Raw genomic sequence first — 18334 nt, 5'->3', positions numbered from 1 at the left:
AAGAAAATGAGGTCATGAACCAAATAAGAAATACATGTACACCTTACAATCATTCAATACACTACATATAATAGTTGACCTATTGCTCATAGTTTCTAAGTAACAGACTTAACCAAGAACACTAAACATTGACCAGTGAACCATAAAAAGAGGTCTAGGTCAGATTAACCATGCCAGAGAGACATGTACATCTTACTATCCTTACATAAATCAAATATAGTTTACCTATTGCTTATAGTTTAAGAAATGTACATCATAAAATATTTCCACTAGTAATTTTTGGGGCCCTTTATAGCTTGCTGTTCCGTTTGAGCCATGGCTCCGTGTTGAAGGCCGTACCTTGACCTATAATGGTTTACATGTATTTTTATAAATTGTTATTTGGATGGAGAGTTGTCTCATTGGCACTCATACCACATGTTCCTATATCTATTTACACCTTACAATCATTCCATACACCAAATATAGTAGACCTATTGCATACAGCATAAGAAAAATTTGTAAGGGTTCCGCGTACCCAGTGTCTCGCCTACTTTTGCTGTTAATCGCAGGCTCAACAAAAATGAGGAAAAAAATAAATTAAAAAAATCCTCTTGATACTGTGTTTTGATTGTAATAAGCTTCTGTCCCAGTTTGGTAAAAATCCAGGATAGTTTATGAATATATTAAATGTTTAAAAAACTTTAACTGTCCATTTTACGAAAAAAACAGGTACAAAATTTTAAAATTTCCTTCAAGATGCTAGCTTTTGATCATAAACGAGCTTCCGTCCAAGTTTTGTACAAATCCAGGATATTTCAAGAAGTTATTAGTATTTTGAAACTTTAACTAGAGTGAATATTTGTGGACGCCGCTGATGATTGAATGTGGGATCGCTATGTCTCGCTTTTTCGACAAAAACATACCAAAACACAAAAACTTAACTATAACCACTGAACCATGAAAATGTGGTCAAGGTCAGATGACACTTACCAGTTTGACATGTACACCTTACAATCCTTCCATACACCAAATTTACTAGTCCTATTGCTTATAGTATATGAGATATGGACTTGACTAGTCAAACTGAACCTTGTTCACTGATCCATGAATTGAGGGTGAGGTCAAGTGAAAACTGTTGGACCGGCATGAGGACCTTGCAAGGTACAAACATACCAAATAAAGTTATCCTTCAACTCATAAGAAAAAAAATTAACATAACAAAAATCTACTTTTTTTCCAAGCAGTCACTGAACCATGAAAATGAGGTCAAGGATAATGGACATGTGACGGACGGAAACTTTGTAACATAAGGCATCTATATACAAAGTATGAAGCATCCAGGTTTTCCACTTTCTAAAATATAAAGCTTTTAAGAGGTTAGCTAAAACAGACGCCTGATCACTATCCCTATATCGAACTTTCTGCTTTTGTTGCAGGCTCATTAATTAAATACCTTTTACATTAAAATAAAACACAAAGCACCCAAATATAATAGATACGGAAAGCTAGTACAAAGCCAATTACAACTAATAAAAAATTTGTAAGGGTTCCGCGGAACCCAGTGTCTCGCCTATTTTTGCTGTAAATCACAGGCTCAACAACAATGAGGAAAAAAATCAATAAAAATATTCCTCTTGTTACTATTTTATGATTGTAAGAAAATCTAAGTCCATTTGAAAGTAAATTACAGAAAAACACAGAGTAATCTTTTTACAAACTTTACTTCTGGATACAATCTTATGATCATAAATAAGGTTATTTCCAAGTTTGGTACAAACCCAGGATAGTTTAAGAAAGTTATTTAAATTTTAAAAACTTTAACCACAGAGTGAATGTAATGGTTCCCTGCAGAAAAAACTAAGTCCATTTATAAGTAAAATACGGAAAAAATTGAATTTTATTTTTACAAAATTTTCTTCTGGATACTATCTTATGATCATAAACAAGCTTCTGTCCAAGTTTGGTACAAACCCAGGATAGTTAAAGAAAGTTATTAAAATTCTAAAAACTTTAACCACAGAGTGAATGTAATGTTTCCCCGCAGAAAAAACTAAGTCCATTTATAAGTAAAATACGGAAAAAATGGAATTTTATTTTTACAAAATTTACTTCTGGATATTATCTTATGATCATAAACAAGCTTCTGTCCAAGTTTGGTACAAACCCAGGATAGTTTGAGAAAGTTATTAAAATTCTAAAAACTTTAACCACAGAGTGAATGTTTTGTTTCCCCGCAGAAAAAACTAAGTCCATTTATAGTAAAATACGGAAAAAATGGAATTTTATTTTTACAAAATTTACTTCTGGATACTATCTTATGATCATAAACAAGCTTCTGTCAAAGTTTGGTAGAAATCCAGTATAGTTTAAGAAAGTTATTAAAATTTCAAAAACTTTAACCACAGAGTGAATATTTGTTGACGCCGACGACGACGGAATGTAGGATCGCTTAGTCTCGCTTTTTCGACTAAAGACAAAGGCTCGACAATAAGTCATGTTCTTCCAGACTAAAGTATCAATCAGTACACATTCAATATGCCATTTGTAATATTGTTTGGATGTTATTAAATTTGTTTTAGGTATTTCTCATGATATTATTATGCTGTCATACCAGATCTTCATTTAAGAAAATAATGTAGAAAATTATTTTTGTTGTCATTTGTTTTAAGTGCTCTTTTATCCAAGTTCATGTTGAGATTTTGATGTTGCTCTCTAGCCCATTTGTTTTTGTTGTAAAATGTGTTGTTTTTAAGCTGTTTCTTGCAAGATTGAACACTTAATCACCCTCTTGACATTAATTGTGTTGAATTTGTACTTTGGGCCAATACCCGTCCTGCTGACCATTTTAGATGGAGCAAGTGTCTGTCTTGCTGATAAATTTGGATGAACCAAATATGTACATCTATTATTGTTTTAAAGATAATATCCAGACATGAAGACACACTGAAATGTTTCAACTGTTTTACTAATAATGGTTAAAAATATGTTGAAACCCTGCAACATTTTTCTTCTAGTATCATATAAATTTAACTATCTATGATCCATGAAATTAGTTCATGGGGAGATGAACCCTACGAAACCAGTCAGACATTTACACAATACCATCATACCATACACCAAATATAGTCTGTCTATTGCTAGATGAACCCTGCCAGACAAGATGACCATCACACAATCATTCCATACACAAAATGTAAATGATCAAATGCTTATGGTATCAGAGAAATAAACATCATCCATGAAAACTTAACATTGAAAAGTGAACCACCAAACTGATGTCTATGTCAGATGAGTCATTCCAATCAAGTATAGGGGCCCTTGTTCAGGTTTTGTTTGTATTGCAGTTGGTTTTTTTTTTTCTTCAATTTTTACAGATTTAGGAAAGTTTAAACAACATTAGAAACTTGAATATATTAAGAATATATATTATTCATAAATTGCTTGGCATGGCCATTGATTTCATTCATTGCAAGATAAAAGACTCCAGATCAATATTACATTAATAAATAAAAACTTCTCATATAGTGTAACATTTATTTCTGCTTTCAAGAGTTAAAGCATAAAACAAGCACCTTTGATTTACAAACAAAATAAAATGACAACTTGTTATAATTAAATATGATTAACAGGACGGATTGTAAAAATATTCTTTTTTCATCAAATACTTGACATTCTCATATCAAAGTACAAATGTAGAATTCTCAAGCATTAAATATATATATATGTATGTAAATTTTTGAACTTATTCTGAAACACCATTTTTTTCTTTCTGAAAGTCTACAACTTTTCAAGGACTGTGATCTTAGTCAAGGGACAGAAAAACAAAGTTTGCTTTGATAAAAACAATGATGATAAATTCAGGATGTACCAAAAATATTATTACCGTAGTAAATTATACAACAATTGTCCAAAACTGATGGACTCCCAAATAAACAGGTGTCCTTCAATATAAGGACAGATATAAGAACAATTCCAGTTCTTATTCAAATGTCCTTTTACATGGTCTAAATAACTACAATATTCAACTAAACTTTACAACATTTGTTTCATTCCCTGATTTGAATGGTTGATGATATATATACTAAACAGTAACTACTCACAAACTTGGCTTATACACAATACAGGTTAAAGGAACTTCACAATGTACTATTTAACAGTAGGTCTTCTTCTAACTACATACCAAGTAACTTCAACATTAAAATATCACAATTTTCCAATAACAATAATGCACTTTTATCATAAGACATTTTTACACAATTCAGCAAAATGTTATCTATCCAAGTATACATGTAAATGCAAGAAGAATAACTGTAGCTATAGCTGCCAGCAGAATCTAATGAAAGAGAATCCTGGAAATTATTCCTATTCATATATAAGAATTACTTGCACTTGAATACTCATTTTAGGTTAAAATAAAGATCTGACTGAAACTTGGCACATCTTTGTTCCTACTGACAATATATAATTTCTAATAGTGAACATATTGCTTTTTAGTAATTTTTATGAATAAATTTTCAATTTTTGCTCTTGATGTCATGATTTTATGCTTCTCCAAAATAAGATATTAGCAATGCAAGATTTTGCTCCAAAATTAAACAATATAAACACCATAAAAATTAATCAGAAAACGCCCACATCCAGTTTCAGAAGACTTGTTTACCACGTTTTTCAAGTCTTGATGCAACTTTTGCATAAAATTAAGGAAGCAAATTAACTGAAATTGAATAACTTTTCCTTCTTGTTTGAAAGTTTGTAATTTGTATATGACATGATATACTTAATGCTGAATTTGCTGTAAATCTACTACATTTGTAGTTAAGAGAATACTATTGCATTAACTAGAGCGTTGCAAAAAATTAAACATTATGGAGAACTGTTCAACTACAAAAGATAGCAAGTGAAATTTTCACTTTTATCAAGGTGTTATTTAAATTTTAGTTTTTTTTTTCTTCAAAACTGTTTACATATATATAAAGATAAGACTCGTATAACCAAGGACAGAGGACTTATCAATCAATACACAACTATTAACAGAAAATAGCATGCAGTAGAGTAACAATACAAAGCAATTAAAAAGATTCACACAATATTTACACTGTACAAGAATAAAACATTTAAACCCTGAAGTAACAATAAACTAAAATGTATAATACCTGCACATATTAAAAACAATATCACAGATAGTTATAAGGGGAGACAACTCTAGCACCAATTTGCGAAATTTGTGTAGAAAGTTTTTTTCCAAATAAATCATGAGATCTTAAGAATCTAATACTTTTTAAGTTATAACAACTAACAAAAAATAATTGGAAAAGTAACTATAAACATGACACAGTTACTGATTTCTAAAGCTACTATTGAAACAAAAATGCATTTACTTGTTTTTTAATGTATCTATGACTTACACGATATTTTGACAGCATATGCAGTAATTCCGGTTATGAAATCCATTATCAAAAAATATATCAACTCAGAAATTTTAATATTATATCAGTAGTTTATTTTAAACTGCAAATCATTTCCATATTTGAAATGCAGCAAAAAAAAGCCATGTTGTATACTAATTTCAATAATATTAATTATGAACTTTGAGCATAAAATAATCCATTATAAAGGTGTACAGTACACAGTACAGCTATTAGAAGGTTAAATGTATAACAGTCTGCACCGTTAGCCACTAGTCAAATGCCCATAACTAGTAAATTTTGTTTCAGTCTAGAGTACAATTTTAAAGTCATAGAGGGACTAGCAGATACCAAAGATTTGACAAAGACTTCTGTGTACATACAGGTACCTTCATTAAACTTGTCGAATTGCTCTTTTTCTTCCAAATCTGTTATACTTTGCATGCAAATAAAATAAAACAGCTCAATTAAAACAAGGACAACTGAAAACGGAATTAACAGTTATTACCCCTCTCCCTCCCTCCCATTTGAATATATCTATAATGCAAAGTTGATGCTATGGGAAACCCCAAATTCTTCTAAATTAAAAACTTAATATAAAGAACCGATATTACATGTATGAACGAAAAATTCAATAAAATCCAGACACTAGGAGACCCTTTACAGATACAAGATTTAAGCCCTTTTGTGGATTTTTTTTGTTAAAAATAAAGGTGAAAAATTCCTTTGGATTAAACACTTGGATGGGGGTCAAATACCTTTACCTCAAATACAGGATGGATGGACTAACTGAGGGACAGACTGGTAAGCATAATGCCCCTTCTATAATTACTATCTAGGCACATAAAAATATTTTCTAACTTTTAACACAATTATTGACCAAGTTAAAGGGCCATGCTTTAGATAATTATCCTCATATCTTATGAAAAATTACAAACCATATGTCATGTATGTATGCATTTCAATGAGAATGACAAACAAGTTAAACATATTTTTTTTAACAATGATAAATGGGCTACAGAAAATGAATGCAAACTAATAGTATATGTCCTCAAGACTTTTTTTCAATCCCCTCATCCATCCTTTAAAATTATAACTTTTGTCCTTTTCTGGAAATGCAGTTTAATTATACTATTTAAAACTATATATCAAACTTGTTTACTGTATGCTGCTTACAGTTAATATTTATTCAGTGTCAGTTTTTTTATCATTCTAGCTACCAATATCATCACGTCCCCTAAAATCATACATGTCGAAACTTTTATTGTCACTTTCATTATAAGGCCAGTTAAAGTCTTTGCCAATAATACTTTTAATAGTTGCTGTTACATTTTCAACTGCTCTGTCAAGTCCATGCTTGGTATTAGATTTTTTCCCACTGCTTAAAGGTGAACGATTACGAACATCACGTGACCTTGATCTGTAATTGTTTTGTTCCGTACGTTTGTATTGCGACTCTGAATATTTGTTCGTTTTCCATGAATGTCTGTCTCTTGATCTTGACCTATTGCGGGACCTTGAACTTTCTCTCGACCTTGAAATCCTAGACTTTGAATTATCTCTTGACCTTGAATTATCTCTTGACCTTGAATTATCTCTAGACCCATTCTTACTGGCATAACTGGATGAAGTGGAAATATTAATGGTGTCTTTTTGTACTTGTTTTTGCTTAACTGGATTGCCTTCTTTCTGTTTAGCAAGAAGAGTTCCCCCTAAAGTCAAATCCACTTTCTCACTTGTTTTAACTTTCTTATTGGATTTATAATTTCCATTTGATACAGGCCTCTTTGAATCTTTAGGTGGCTGAATTTTCTTTGCTTGGTCTGAAGAATATTTTTTCACATCTTTTGAATCAGTAATTTTTCTTGTGTTGGACAATTTTTTCTGGTCTTGGGTATTTAATTTCATACTCTCAGATTTCTGAATCACCTTTGTTTCAATACATTTCTTCTCTCCATCTTTTACATTAAATATTTCCGTTAGCCTTTTTTCAAGTTTATTTGTTGCTACTGGTTCTTTTTTAGTTTTCTCATTTTTAGTCATGGAGGGTTTACTTTCTTTATTATGTCCATTTGTTATATCATGTTCCAAAACATTTTTTCCAAGAACTTCAGCTGCCCACTTGGGCAATGGCAATTCCAATAAATTTCTACAAGTCATATAAACTGTTCTTCTGTCATTTGGTGGACCTTGACCTGGCTTGTCGATCAACATTTTTGGAACGTGTCTGGGTTTCACACCACCTTTTAGTAGTGTCCTCCCTTCAAACTTCTCCTGTTCACTATCTTCCCCTTCTTTTTTACTTTCATCAATGACCAACTTTGGAGATATCCCATCTTGTTGGCATGTTTTATTATTAGTCTGGTCTATTTCTTCTGCAATCTGTGAAGCATCTGGAGATACTGTATTTTGGTTACAACTATTTAAAGCCGTTATAATTTCTGTATGGAGTTGAGTATTAATCTTCTCCAATGTTTTCTTATCTTCAGACGTTTTTGTTAATTTTTCACATTTTCCAAAAAACTTCTTAGTCAACTCTTCTACATCATTATAAAACCCGGTTGGCTTGATTTTCTCTTTTAATCCTTGGCTTGACGATTCACTTAAAACATTAGAATCAAGAGACATTTCACTGTCTGAACTAAACGTAGGACTGTTGGGACTATTACATGGCCTATTTTCACAGACTGCAGGTATCATTTGCTGTTGTCCCTGATGATTAAATGCATGTTGTTTAGAGCCAATGGGGCTTTTGTTGACCTGAAAAGGTGGTTTCTCTGGTGTTATAATGTTGATCAACCCATAGGGTCCATGTTGTGATCCTGTGTTTTGATTAGGCACATTGAAGTTGCTATTATTTATAAAATTCTTATTCCTGTCCACTGGACTTTTAGTTTGACCTGAATAGCTTGGTGTCAACTCATTTCCATAAAACCCATGATTTTCAGGAGCATATTGTAAAGATCTGGCATTACAAAGATCATTTTGTAAAAATCCTGGACTCCTTGGATCTCTTATGTTGCTGTTGATGAAAGGTTGTGGTTGTTGTGGAGCATACCCTTGATTGCCCGTTTGAGACGGTGTATGTGGTGGTTGTTGCTGAGCATACCCTTGAATGCTCGTTTGAGGCTGTGTATGTTGTGGCTGTTGAGTGGCATAACCTGGATTGCCCGTTTGAGATGGTATATGTTGTGGTTGTCGCTGAGCATATCCTTGAGTGCACATTTGAGACATTATATGTTGTGGATGTTGCTGAACGAACCCTTGATTGTTCGCTTGAGACGGTGTATTTTGGGTGAATGGAGGACTGTTATTGAATCGTGAACCAGCATGGCAATTCTGTAACTGTGTCTCATTAGGTGCCGTTTGTCTTGCACCATTGAAATTGCCAGAAAATTGTGGACTAGTGTTTAACAATGCTTTTTTTGTGTATTTGTTATTAACGGTACTGTTAGATTCTAAGTATGGAGACTTTCTATTCATACTTGAAGGTGGTACAGTTGCCACCTGCCCTGGAAACTGATTACAATATCCGCCTGGTCTGTAAGAATTTGTCCCGTGAGCATTTCTATCAATGTTTGTAATACCTTCTTGCTCCAACTGATTATATCTTTCATTTTGGAAAGCAGAGCCCTTTGAATAATTACCAACAAATTGGGGTGAAGTTCTTGTTGTAAATATTGAGTCATTACCATTAAATTTGGGAGGAGTTTTTAACAAGGCAGAAGCTTCCCTTGAAGAATGATTATATTCTATCCGGTTTAGTGGTAAGGTTTGACTCGTATAACCAATTTCATGCCTTAGAGCTCGGTCCTGACTGTTTCTCAACTCGCCGTTGACACAAGTGTCTTTAACAGCAACTTGACGTCCATAACCATGGTTGAAGTTGACACTGTTTTCTTTACTGTCCTGAGATCCATTTCTTGAAAACTGTTTTGCTATTTCAGATGGTTTGTCACGACATTCCATACGTAGAGGTTGACAAGGACGATTCACATAACTGTTATCTTTATTCTGACGATTAACTTTCAAACAAACTGTAAGAGTGTTTTTAGGATCTTTCTTTTCATTTCTTGAATAACTGCTTGTAAAGGAGCTATTTTTTTGTCCTGAGCCTTTCCAACTTTTAGAAAAGTTCTGACTGTCATTCTGCTGTCCATGACCTACTGATGGTATACAACCAAACCTATCCGACAAGGATTTTTTCTTTTCGGGTTGGAAAGACATCTCATTCCAATGTCCTACAAAAAAATATAAACGTTGAAATAACTACATCACTATTTAATACCAGTTAAAGAACAAATTCAATTGCAGAATATTAATGAAATATATCACAAGAGTGCACACGCTGAAATGTCTCGCCTGCTTTACTGACCATTGACTTTTTGTTGACTGTCATAAATAATTTTTCTGCAAGTGTCACATAAACTTAACCATGTTAACATGATACAAGGAAATGAGGTCAAGGTCAGATAAATCAAACTGGAAAACATGTACATCTTACAATTGTTCTATAAGAAAAATATAGTAACCCTATTGCTTAAAGTATCCCAGAAATAAATGAGGAACGTGTCCATGGGAAAAAGATGATGCACCCACTTGGATATCATACAAAGTTATAAAGGAACATAACTGAAGAACAGTAAAAGTGACTCTACCCATATTTGTACTTGATCTGAGTTTTGTGATAATAAGTATTATGTAAAAGTTTCATAAAATTTCGGTTGATGCAAACTTAAGTTAGAGAATGTTAAAGAAAAATTCAGCATTTTTTTCATTTGTAAAGGGGCATAACTCTGGAAAAATATTAGTGACAACCCAAAAATTCAATTTTAATCTGTATTTTGTGGTAATAAGCATTGTATACAAGTTTTATGCCATTTGGTTGAGGCAAACTAAAGTAAGAGAACGGAAACCAACTTTGGGACATACGGACAGCCCTGGGTAAAACCAAATGCCCCCTTCACTATGGTGCCAGGGGGCATAAAAACTTAACATTGACTTATGAACCCTGAAAATGAGATCAAGGGCAGATGATACCTAACAGACTGACATATACACCTTACACTCATTCCGTACACCAAAGATGGTTGACCTATTTCTTAGTTATAGAAAAACAGACAATAACATAAATAGTAAAGGAGACTCGAGGGTACAATAAAATACAGCAAAAATTGAAACATTTTTTTTTTCATTACAAATTTTATTTATTACACTGTTAGGCCACACCAATTTAATTTCTTGTTCTACGGATTTTTGGGCTCCAAAATTTGGGGCGAGCTAGCGATTTGAAAATTTTAATAAAAAAATATTTAATTTGAAAATTTTTGAGGCGAACAGGCCTCTATAATAACTTTTTTTTCAACTTACCAAAATTTACTTGTCCGAATAAAATTGTTACTTGTCCAAAAATTTCTATTAAAAATAACCTTCTTACATGTTTAGTTGATTATAGGAGCAATACGAATTTAAACAATATAACAGAATTTGATGTATTTTTTTTAAATACTTTTCAAAAATATGAGTCATGTACAACTGCGAAACTAGTCAAATCACAGCAGTGGCGGATCCAGAACTTTTCCTAAGGGGGGGCCCGCTCCAGTCATGCTTCAATGATTCCCTATACAATCAACCAAATTTTTGGCCCCCCCCCCCCCTGGATCTGCCTATGCACAGGAATTAGGTTCTAGTTTCCATCAATGCTAGTCTCATCAGACTCTAATCATGAGGCACCATCTGATAGGCCTGTACACTCATTGGATTTGTATTCTATTTTTTTTTTTTTAAGTTAAAAAAAGTGTATTCAAATGCAATCAATAAAAAGAAGATAAGCCATCATAAGGTCTGATTGCCAATGAGACAACTCTCTGCAAAAGACCAAATGACACAGAAATTAACAACTATAGGTCACCATATTGCAAGTATTGTTTTTTTTTCTACTATGATCAAATATGATTTTGTGAATTAAATTTATGGTAAATAAAAAAAAAAAAAATTTGTGAAAAAATTACCGGTATGGTATTTATTTTAAGGAACAGAATAAGGTAGCAAAATGAGTTACTGATTTGTCTTGGTCCCAAAATGTCTCCTGCCTTGTCAAACTGTCTATCAATCATGTCTACTAAATACAAAATGTATGTCTTCTACGGTGCCAAAAACTGTCCTGTAAAGTTACCAAATCTACAAAGCACACCATTGATTCGGATCAGTAAGACTGGTTTTCGAGAATAGTATATCTTTTACCTGTTAAAAAGTACCTGACAAAGAACCAGTTAAAATTATCAATTGCAAGTAAACATGTTGAAGAAAAAGGTTTTGCATTTGAATAAACATAATACAGAAACATTTCAAATTAATATTTGTTTTCTTGTTTTTTGTTTAAAATAAATTACTTTGTCCATCAAAGTTGGATTAAATTTATTTTCTGTGAATAATAGTACTTGTCCCGACGGACAAGCTTGATACAGCTTTTACTTGTCCGACCTTTTTTCCCTCTGGTACCGGACAATCGGACAAGCGTTATTGTCAAGGCCTGCCCCTGTTCTGAGAGTTCCTCCAATGTCCGGTGATTTCGCACATGCCTTCCAAAAATAGCTTATTTTGAATAGAGGAAAGATTTGCTGCTACGAAAGGTAGCTAAATTCAAACCAAGCACACTGCCAAGGATGCAGAGCAAAAATTATATCAATCTGATAAAAATTTGGCTTAAGCGTGATAAGTTAAACAAATCTTATCTGATGCTGTATTTTTTTTTAATGGACATTGGCCAAAGATTGTAAATAATGGGATTGCAGTTATTATTTCAATCTGGAACTTAACAATTTTATTCTTTTTTATCCCTTCGGAATGCTAAACAGCTAAAACAATAACTTAACAATTTTATTCTTTTTTATCCCTTCGGAATGCTAAAACAATAACTTAACAATTTTATTCTTTTTTATCCCTTCGGAATGCTAAAACAATAACAAGAACAATTTTATTTGCGTTACAGGGTTGATATAACGAAATCAGCTAATGCACGGTATCAACGGCCGCACGGACTCCACTGTAACTTAACTGTGTAAATAACCCCGTCATTTGTCAAATGGACTTAATTGTTTATTTATTTATAGCAATCTTCTGCAGTCTCCAAACAAAGACATCAAAATTCAGATAAGTTGTATTAAAGCCAGAATTGGTAGCTGCGACGTAACCATACAGATACAGAAGTTCTGAATTTTCTCAAGTATAAAATGTATATATCTTATACAAGCAGGTTTGCCATGCATTCTTACTTCTCTAGCATCGGTTTGAGGATATGTCTAGGAAGACAGACAAGAATACATGAATAGATTTTGTGGTGTAAACACGGCCATAACAATTTCTTTTCAACAGTTTAAGAACCTAAATGATTTTATCTTTCTGATATGAAAAATACATTTAACCCTTATATTTCTAGTGGATGCTATAACTTAATACTTTTCAAACTGCACATATTTGTCTGTACGCAGAGTAGTTTTCTGGATGTAAACAACCACTTTCGCCCCACCATTTGATGATTTGTTATGATGAACCTTACAAATTGTGCAAGTTGTTGAGAGAGAAAAAAGGATGCAATTATTTGAAGTATTTTTTGTTTCCGTGTACTTCCTATAAATATGCATACTTTATTCTTCAATCTTGTGGTCCAGATTTCTTCTTGTAAACAACTTATTTTTCTCCTGAAAACGTAACGTTCGTCTGACTTTTTCGCGGGAAAATTAACATCATCCAATCAAATTTGGTTGCAAAAGGAATATCTAATTTATTTGAAAAGTCTAAGAAAGATCAGCAAGAACGGCCTGAATTTTTATTTTTAAAGTCACGAAAAGGTGACCGAGTTTACCCAGCACACAACTCTTTTCAAGTTTAAAAAAAAATAGTTCCCACTGTTATGGTGCATCTTAAAAAAAATGTAGTTATACAGAATTTCACATACCATCCATATGGACTGCTCTTCAAACCAAATCATGACAAAATTTCAGCCAGTTTATAGATAATTTATTAAATGAAATTAAGATATAAAGCATGAAAGAAATTATTGTAGACTTTTTTTAAATTGTGTTCTTCGTTTAATCTATATTAACATATTTAATTTTGAAATCTTAATCGAACGGACCTCAGTAAATACGCAAAATGATAAAATCTTACATATCGATTAATAAGCCAAACCAGTAATAAACACAACTTGACTGAGAGTCACATGCTGAACACAAAAAGGAAAAGGAGGTGACTGCCGGTGCGTCGCCATCCCAGCCGGGCTTTAAAGTTTCTAGAACCATTATAATGAATTAAACTGGTCCGCCGCTCCATCTAGAGCTTCGCACTGTCCAGTGTAGCGATAAGTGAACACAACAGGGGTCCAGTTTATAATGAATGCACCACCGCCATGTAAATCTACACAATGCCAAACTGTCACACTATCGAATAGAATAACACAGTAAAAGACTACTAGAAGAGGGTCTGGGTGTGGACTGAAGGACCTTTTTCTGGAATTTAGGATTGGACCGTAATCGGGATTTAATCATAAAGTGATGCGGGAACGGACACATTATTTTCACGGGAATGCGGGATTTGACATTTATTTTCTCGCATATTCGGGATGAGAAATCCTCATCACCCTATAGATTAACGGGCAAAACAGAGAATAAAGGACAAAAGATATATACAGATCAAAGACATTTTACATGCAGGTATATAAACAAAATATGCGGATGATAACCGTGACCTATCTAAATCTGGCATTTGGGTGGAATCAGTTTTAAAATCATATAGGAAGATAATAAATAGCTAATATCATGGTTATCATCCGTCAAAGTCCACGCAAACCTTCAAGCGATGCAATTCAATTGGGAACAAAAATCAGAAGAAAAAAAAAGAAGAAAAAAATACTTCAATACCTTACCTTGCTTTACAATAAAAAAAACGTATTTGAAATTGAGTATTTTCTTTTTATTATAAAGCAACAAAACAACAAATACCATGAATATAACACAAGTCGAGTAGCATAACAACATGGTAACCGTCTCATCCATTAAAATGCATGTGAAAATCCCATTATGTGCCCGGTTTCATTCTTGAACCTCTCTTTCTTAAAGTTAAGATCAAATCTTTGTTTTATTCCATTGAGCAGAGCTCATTATAATTATGCACACGACAACACATTATCATGCGATTGTTCTGGTTTACACAAGCTGTATAGTCTCTTACCTGAATTAAAGGATAAATCCAAATAACATTGACTGCTAAGTAGGTGTCCAAGACAGCTGTCAAGAGAGGCATACACTACAGACACACGGACTGCTGTTTGAGATTGTCAGACAGGTCTATCTTAATTTTCATAAAGTAAGCTTGCTCAGAGAAATCTGTTATTTTTATTTTTAAATGTTTATTATGCTTTATTTTATAGGTTCATTGTGTACGTTTTTTCATGGTAAAATTCTGACCAGAACATTTGTTTATATTTGTACTGCTATTCATTCATTTGTGGAGTCGAATCTCAGCTACTGTCCATAATTTTGCATTACACAACACGTCGAAAACCAAAGAATACAAAAAAAACGAGTATTAAGATCTTTCTACAATGACTGCAAAAGCTCCAACAGTTCATCGTTAGAACATTTGAAACTACCAGCACATGACTTTTTGAGACATTAAATTAGTGATAATATATAAATCCTGTTTTATTTCTAATATAATTTAGCATAAATGAAAATCCATAAAATTATGGGTTTAAAGGCAAAGCTAGTGTATCACAACATAAAATGGCAAAGTAAAGACAAGCTTTTGATTTAAGGAAGCCAGACGGCGGAATTCATTGCATGCCACTTATTTGGTTATCTGAAAATCGTACATGTGCATTTCATGTAATTTGTAAATAATGACATCTGCTGCCGGTAACGTTACTTTGAATTCTGCTGTGTTATTGAGTTTTAATTTCGATTTATTTTTTAAACTTGCTAGATACATTATATTGGTTTTTTTTAGCTATATCAACTATTGATATACGCTACTTATATTATTTCTTTTGCATACTGCTTTGCTACAGCTGCTAACAATAATAAATAATAATAGAACCTATTGTTTTTGTACTGCAATAGCTGTGTCTGTATGTTGAAATGCAATGCTCTGTGCTTCTATGATATGTTTTATATGTTATTGGTTTTTTTAATTCTCTCTGTGAAAGATAGCAATTTTAAAGAAATATCACATTGAAGTATAATTCTTGCATCTCTTCTTTGAAGTTTTATGATTCTATCCTGGAACATATATAGATATAATGTTCTCAGTTCTATCTGAATCTTTATAGACAAAGTTTACATATACACGGTAAATCTTTTTATCACAGGGTTCGTAAATACAAGTTGCTAAAAAGTTTTTTTAAAGATAACTTGTAGAAATTTCAGTACAGGGGGAATATTACATCGGGTTCGTTTTTTTACGGTGACGTGAACTACAAAGCCCTCAAACTAAGATACGATCCATTTCAAATTATTAATTGTTTGTATATAAGTATATCATAGACATTATCAGTCTAAAACTGTTGTAAGATATTTGCAAATTGTCTTTTTATCATCTCATTATTAAACAGATCCTTTTCCGAGTATAAATATGGCAAGCGTATACCCTTTCAGATTTGTGTCATAAACACACATTATAATTTGTGATTACCCAAATTAGTTTAAATAACATTATACCGATGATGATATCATTATAACACAGGAAATTTTAATCAACTACATATTTGTTGTGTTTGGTTGATAAATATTTTAACAGAGACAGTCGTATTCCATTGAATACCTGTTGTGCGACTTAGCTTGCCGATTTGCTTTTGTACTCATAAAATTTCGAACTATTAAAGAACACTCTTAAAGACAAAATTAAAACGCATTTTACAACATTCTTAAGTTTCTGTCTTATATATTAATGATATATTGATGTTAGCGTGTCACTCTATTACCCGCATTTCAGTGAGTGCTAGAATCTGAAATATCCCATACATGCATACTTCATTTGTCATGGAGGTTGTTGTCTCATTGACACATTCCTCGTTCGTTTCCATTCTCAATTTTGTTCACATCTCAATCATTTTCTCGATATTTACACAGATGGATGATTTTAGACTAGAATCTATGACAAACATGATGACTTCGATGTTCACACTGTACGAATTTATTTACAGGAATGTATTCCTAACACAAAACTACTCCAACAGAGTTATGAGGAAGAACAACATAAATGCACAATACATACGTCTCGTTTTCACCAGCCCAGCACTTTATGTTAACATGAAATATCATTGATATTCCTTTTCTCTAAATGTATTGTTGATTAAATGTTTTCAGTATTCGACACTTTTAAGTTATTTCAATTTCAGGTATGTATCGCATTAACGATTGTGAAATTTGGCTGAGTGAAAATTTAGCATGACGGGGTCCGTACTGGTCACATGGATGGTGATAACGTCGGGGACTAACAGTACACCAGTAAAGGTGCAGGTATCTGTATAATCTATTCATATACACTGGATCTGTATGAGATTATAAGGGGAAAAAATGTGTGTCCCAATTAAGCTGATCTTTTTGAAGATAATGCCTTTTACATACATATATATATATGTCTATTCTGTGAATATACTCACAGGTTCACAGGGATTCTTTCTGTCCAGTTTTTAGTTTTTCTGTGCCATGTTTTGTGTTTTGTTGTTTGTCTGCTTGTCCTTTTCTGTTTTTACCATGACGTTGTCAGTTTATTTTCGACTTATTGAGTTTGAAATATCTTTCGCCTCTCTTTTACAATGTAATTGCCTTTACGATTTCTGAGATGCTTGTGTTTTCCAATTGTGAACAGCGCCTGCATACAGAGTATATATCTCCCAGTTAAAACGATATTCCAGTCACTGTGATAATATTTCCTGTCATGATTTCCTTAATAGATGGTTGTTGATCACAAGGTAACTATTAAACCAAGAGTTCCAAGTGAGGGAGTTGAACTCATCCTTTCTTAAATTTCACGGAAACCAGCACGAGTTGGTTGACAGTTATGGAATATCATTTCACAGACGATAGCGGGTATGTTTCAATTTTCGTAACAAAAATCACGTCCCCATTTACTTTCCCGAATGTGACCTACAGAAATGGGGTTCGTGTTTTCTGTGTTGTGTTTTGTGTTCTGTGTAGTGTTGTTTGTCTGATTTTTTTTATAGCCATGGCGTTGTCAGTTTGTTTCGAATAATGAGTTTGAATGTACCTTTGGTATCTTTCGCCTCCCCTTTTCAAGCATATAGTACAATCGTTGAAAACTTCACTTTCAAAGCAAGGTGCAAACCGTATGGACCATGAAAACAACTACTTAACATTGTTTTATCATTTCGTGCAGTCGTTTCAGGTCGTGGTAGAGGGACACGTCTGTATTTTAGGTCAAAGTGTTTGGAAATATTGCTTGCTGTAACCTGCTTTTGAAAAAAAAAGAAAATGGTACTTTTGGTTCATTTCATTTTATTTTAGTCACTCTGTTGGTACTTTTGGTTCATTTCATTTTATTTTAGTCACTCTGTTGGTACTTTTGGTTCATTTCATTTTATTTTAGTCACTCTGTTTGTTTTTATACTTCTAGTAGCTATACTGTCCTACGTTCGGTGACAGAAATAGAATCTTTGTCATGCAGTTCTAGTATTTGAAGTTCGGAAACAGTTTTACCACTAGTTTTGGGGTACATTTTATTAGTTTGTAATACAACTCTATGTAGCCACAACCTCTCCCAATCTAGTGTCTACTTTGTATACCAATTTCCTTCCTTTCAGAACTTATGACTCGACTGATTTTGACCTGCAAGACCTTTTTTATTGCAATCATAGGCGATTCTGTTACTTCCTAACATTATCTTAAGGTTTAGAAGAATCACCTATTATTATTTTTTAAATAAAGGCA

The 18334-nt window shown here is 32.8% G+C and overlaps 1 protein-coding gene across 2 annotated transcripts; it reads right to left on the bottom strand.

Annotated features, from left to right (window-relative positions):
* Nucleotides 1-5445: 5445 nt before the first annotated feature.
* LOC139487616 (uncharacterized protein DDB_G0284459-like) lies at nucleotides 5446-13146 on the bottom strand. Of its 2 annotated transcripts, none has more exons than XM_071272530.1 (2): nucleotides 13033-13146; nucleotides 5446-9628 (listed from the first exon to the last, which is right to left on the bottom strand). In XM_071272530.1, the coding sequence occupies exon 2, from the start codon at nucleotides 9612-9614 to the stop codon at nucleotides 6600-6602; it is 3015 nt and encodes a 1004-aa protein (XP_071128631.1). In that variant the 5' UTR covers nucleotides 9615-9628; nucleotides 13033-13146; the 3' UTR covers nucleotides 5446-6599. The 2 variants fall into 2 exon arrangements, with proteins under 2 accessions (XP_071128631.1, XP_071128630.1); XM_071272529.1 differs by lacking the exon at nucleotides 13033-13146 and adding an exon at nucleotides 12846-13018.
* Between the last annotated feature and the right edge of the window lie 5188 nt (nucleotides 13147-18334).

This window comes from Mytilus edulis, chromosome 9 (genome assembly GCF_963676685.1).
Source record: "Mytilus edulis chromosome 9, xbMytEdul2.2, whole genome shotgun sequence".
Taxonomy (NCBI): domain Eukaryota; kingdom Metazoa; phylum Mollusca; class Bivalvia; order Mytilida; family Mytilidae; genus Mytilus; species Mytilus edulis.
Note: the sequence above shows the minus strand (reverse complement) of the source record. Positions and strands in the feature narration are given on the sequence as shown.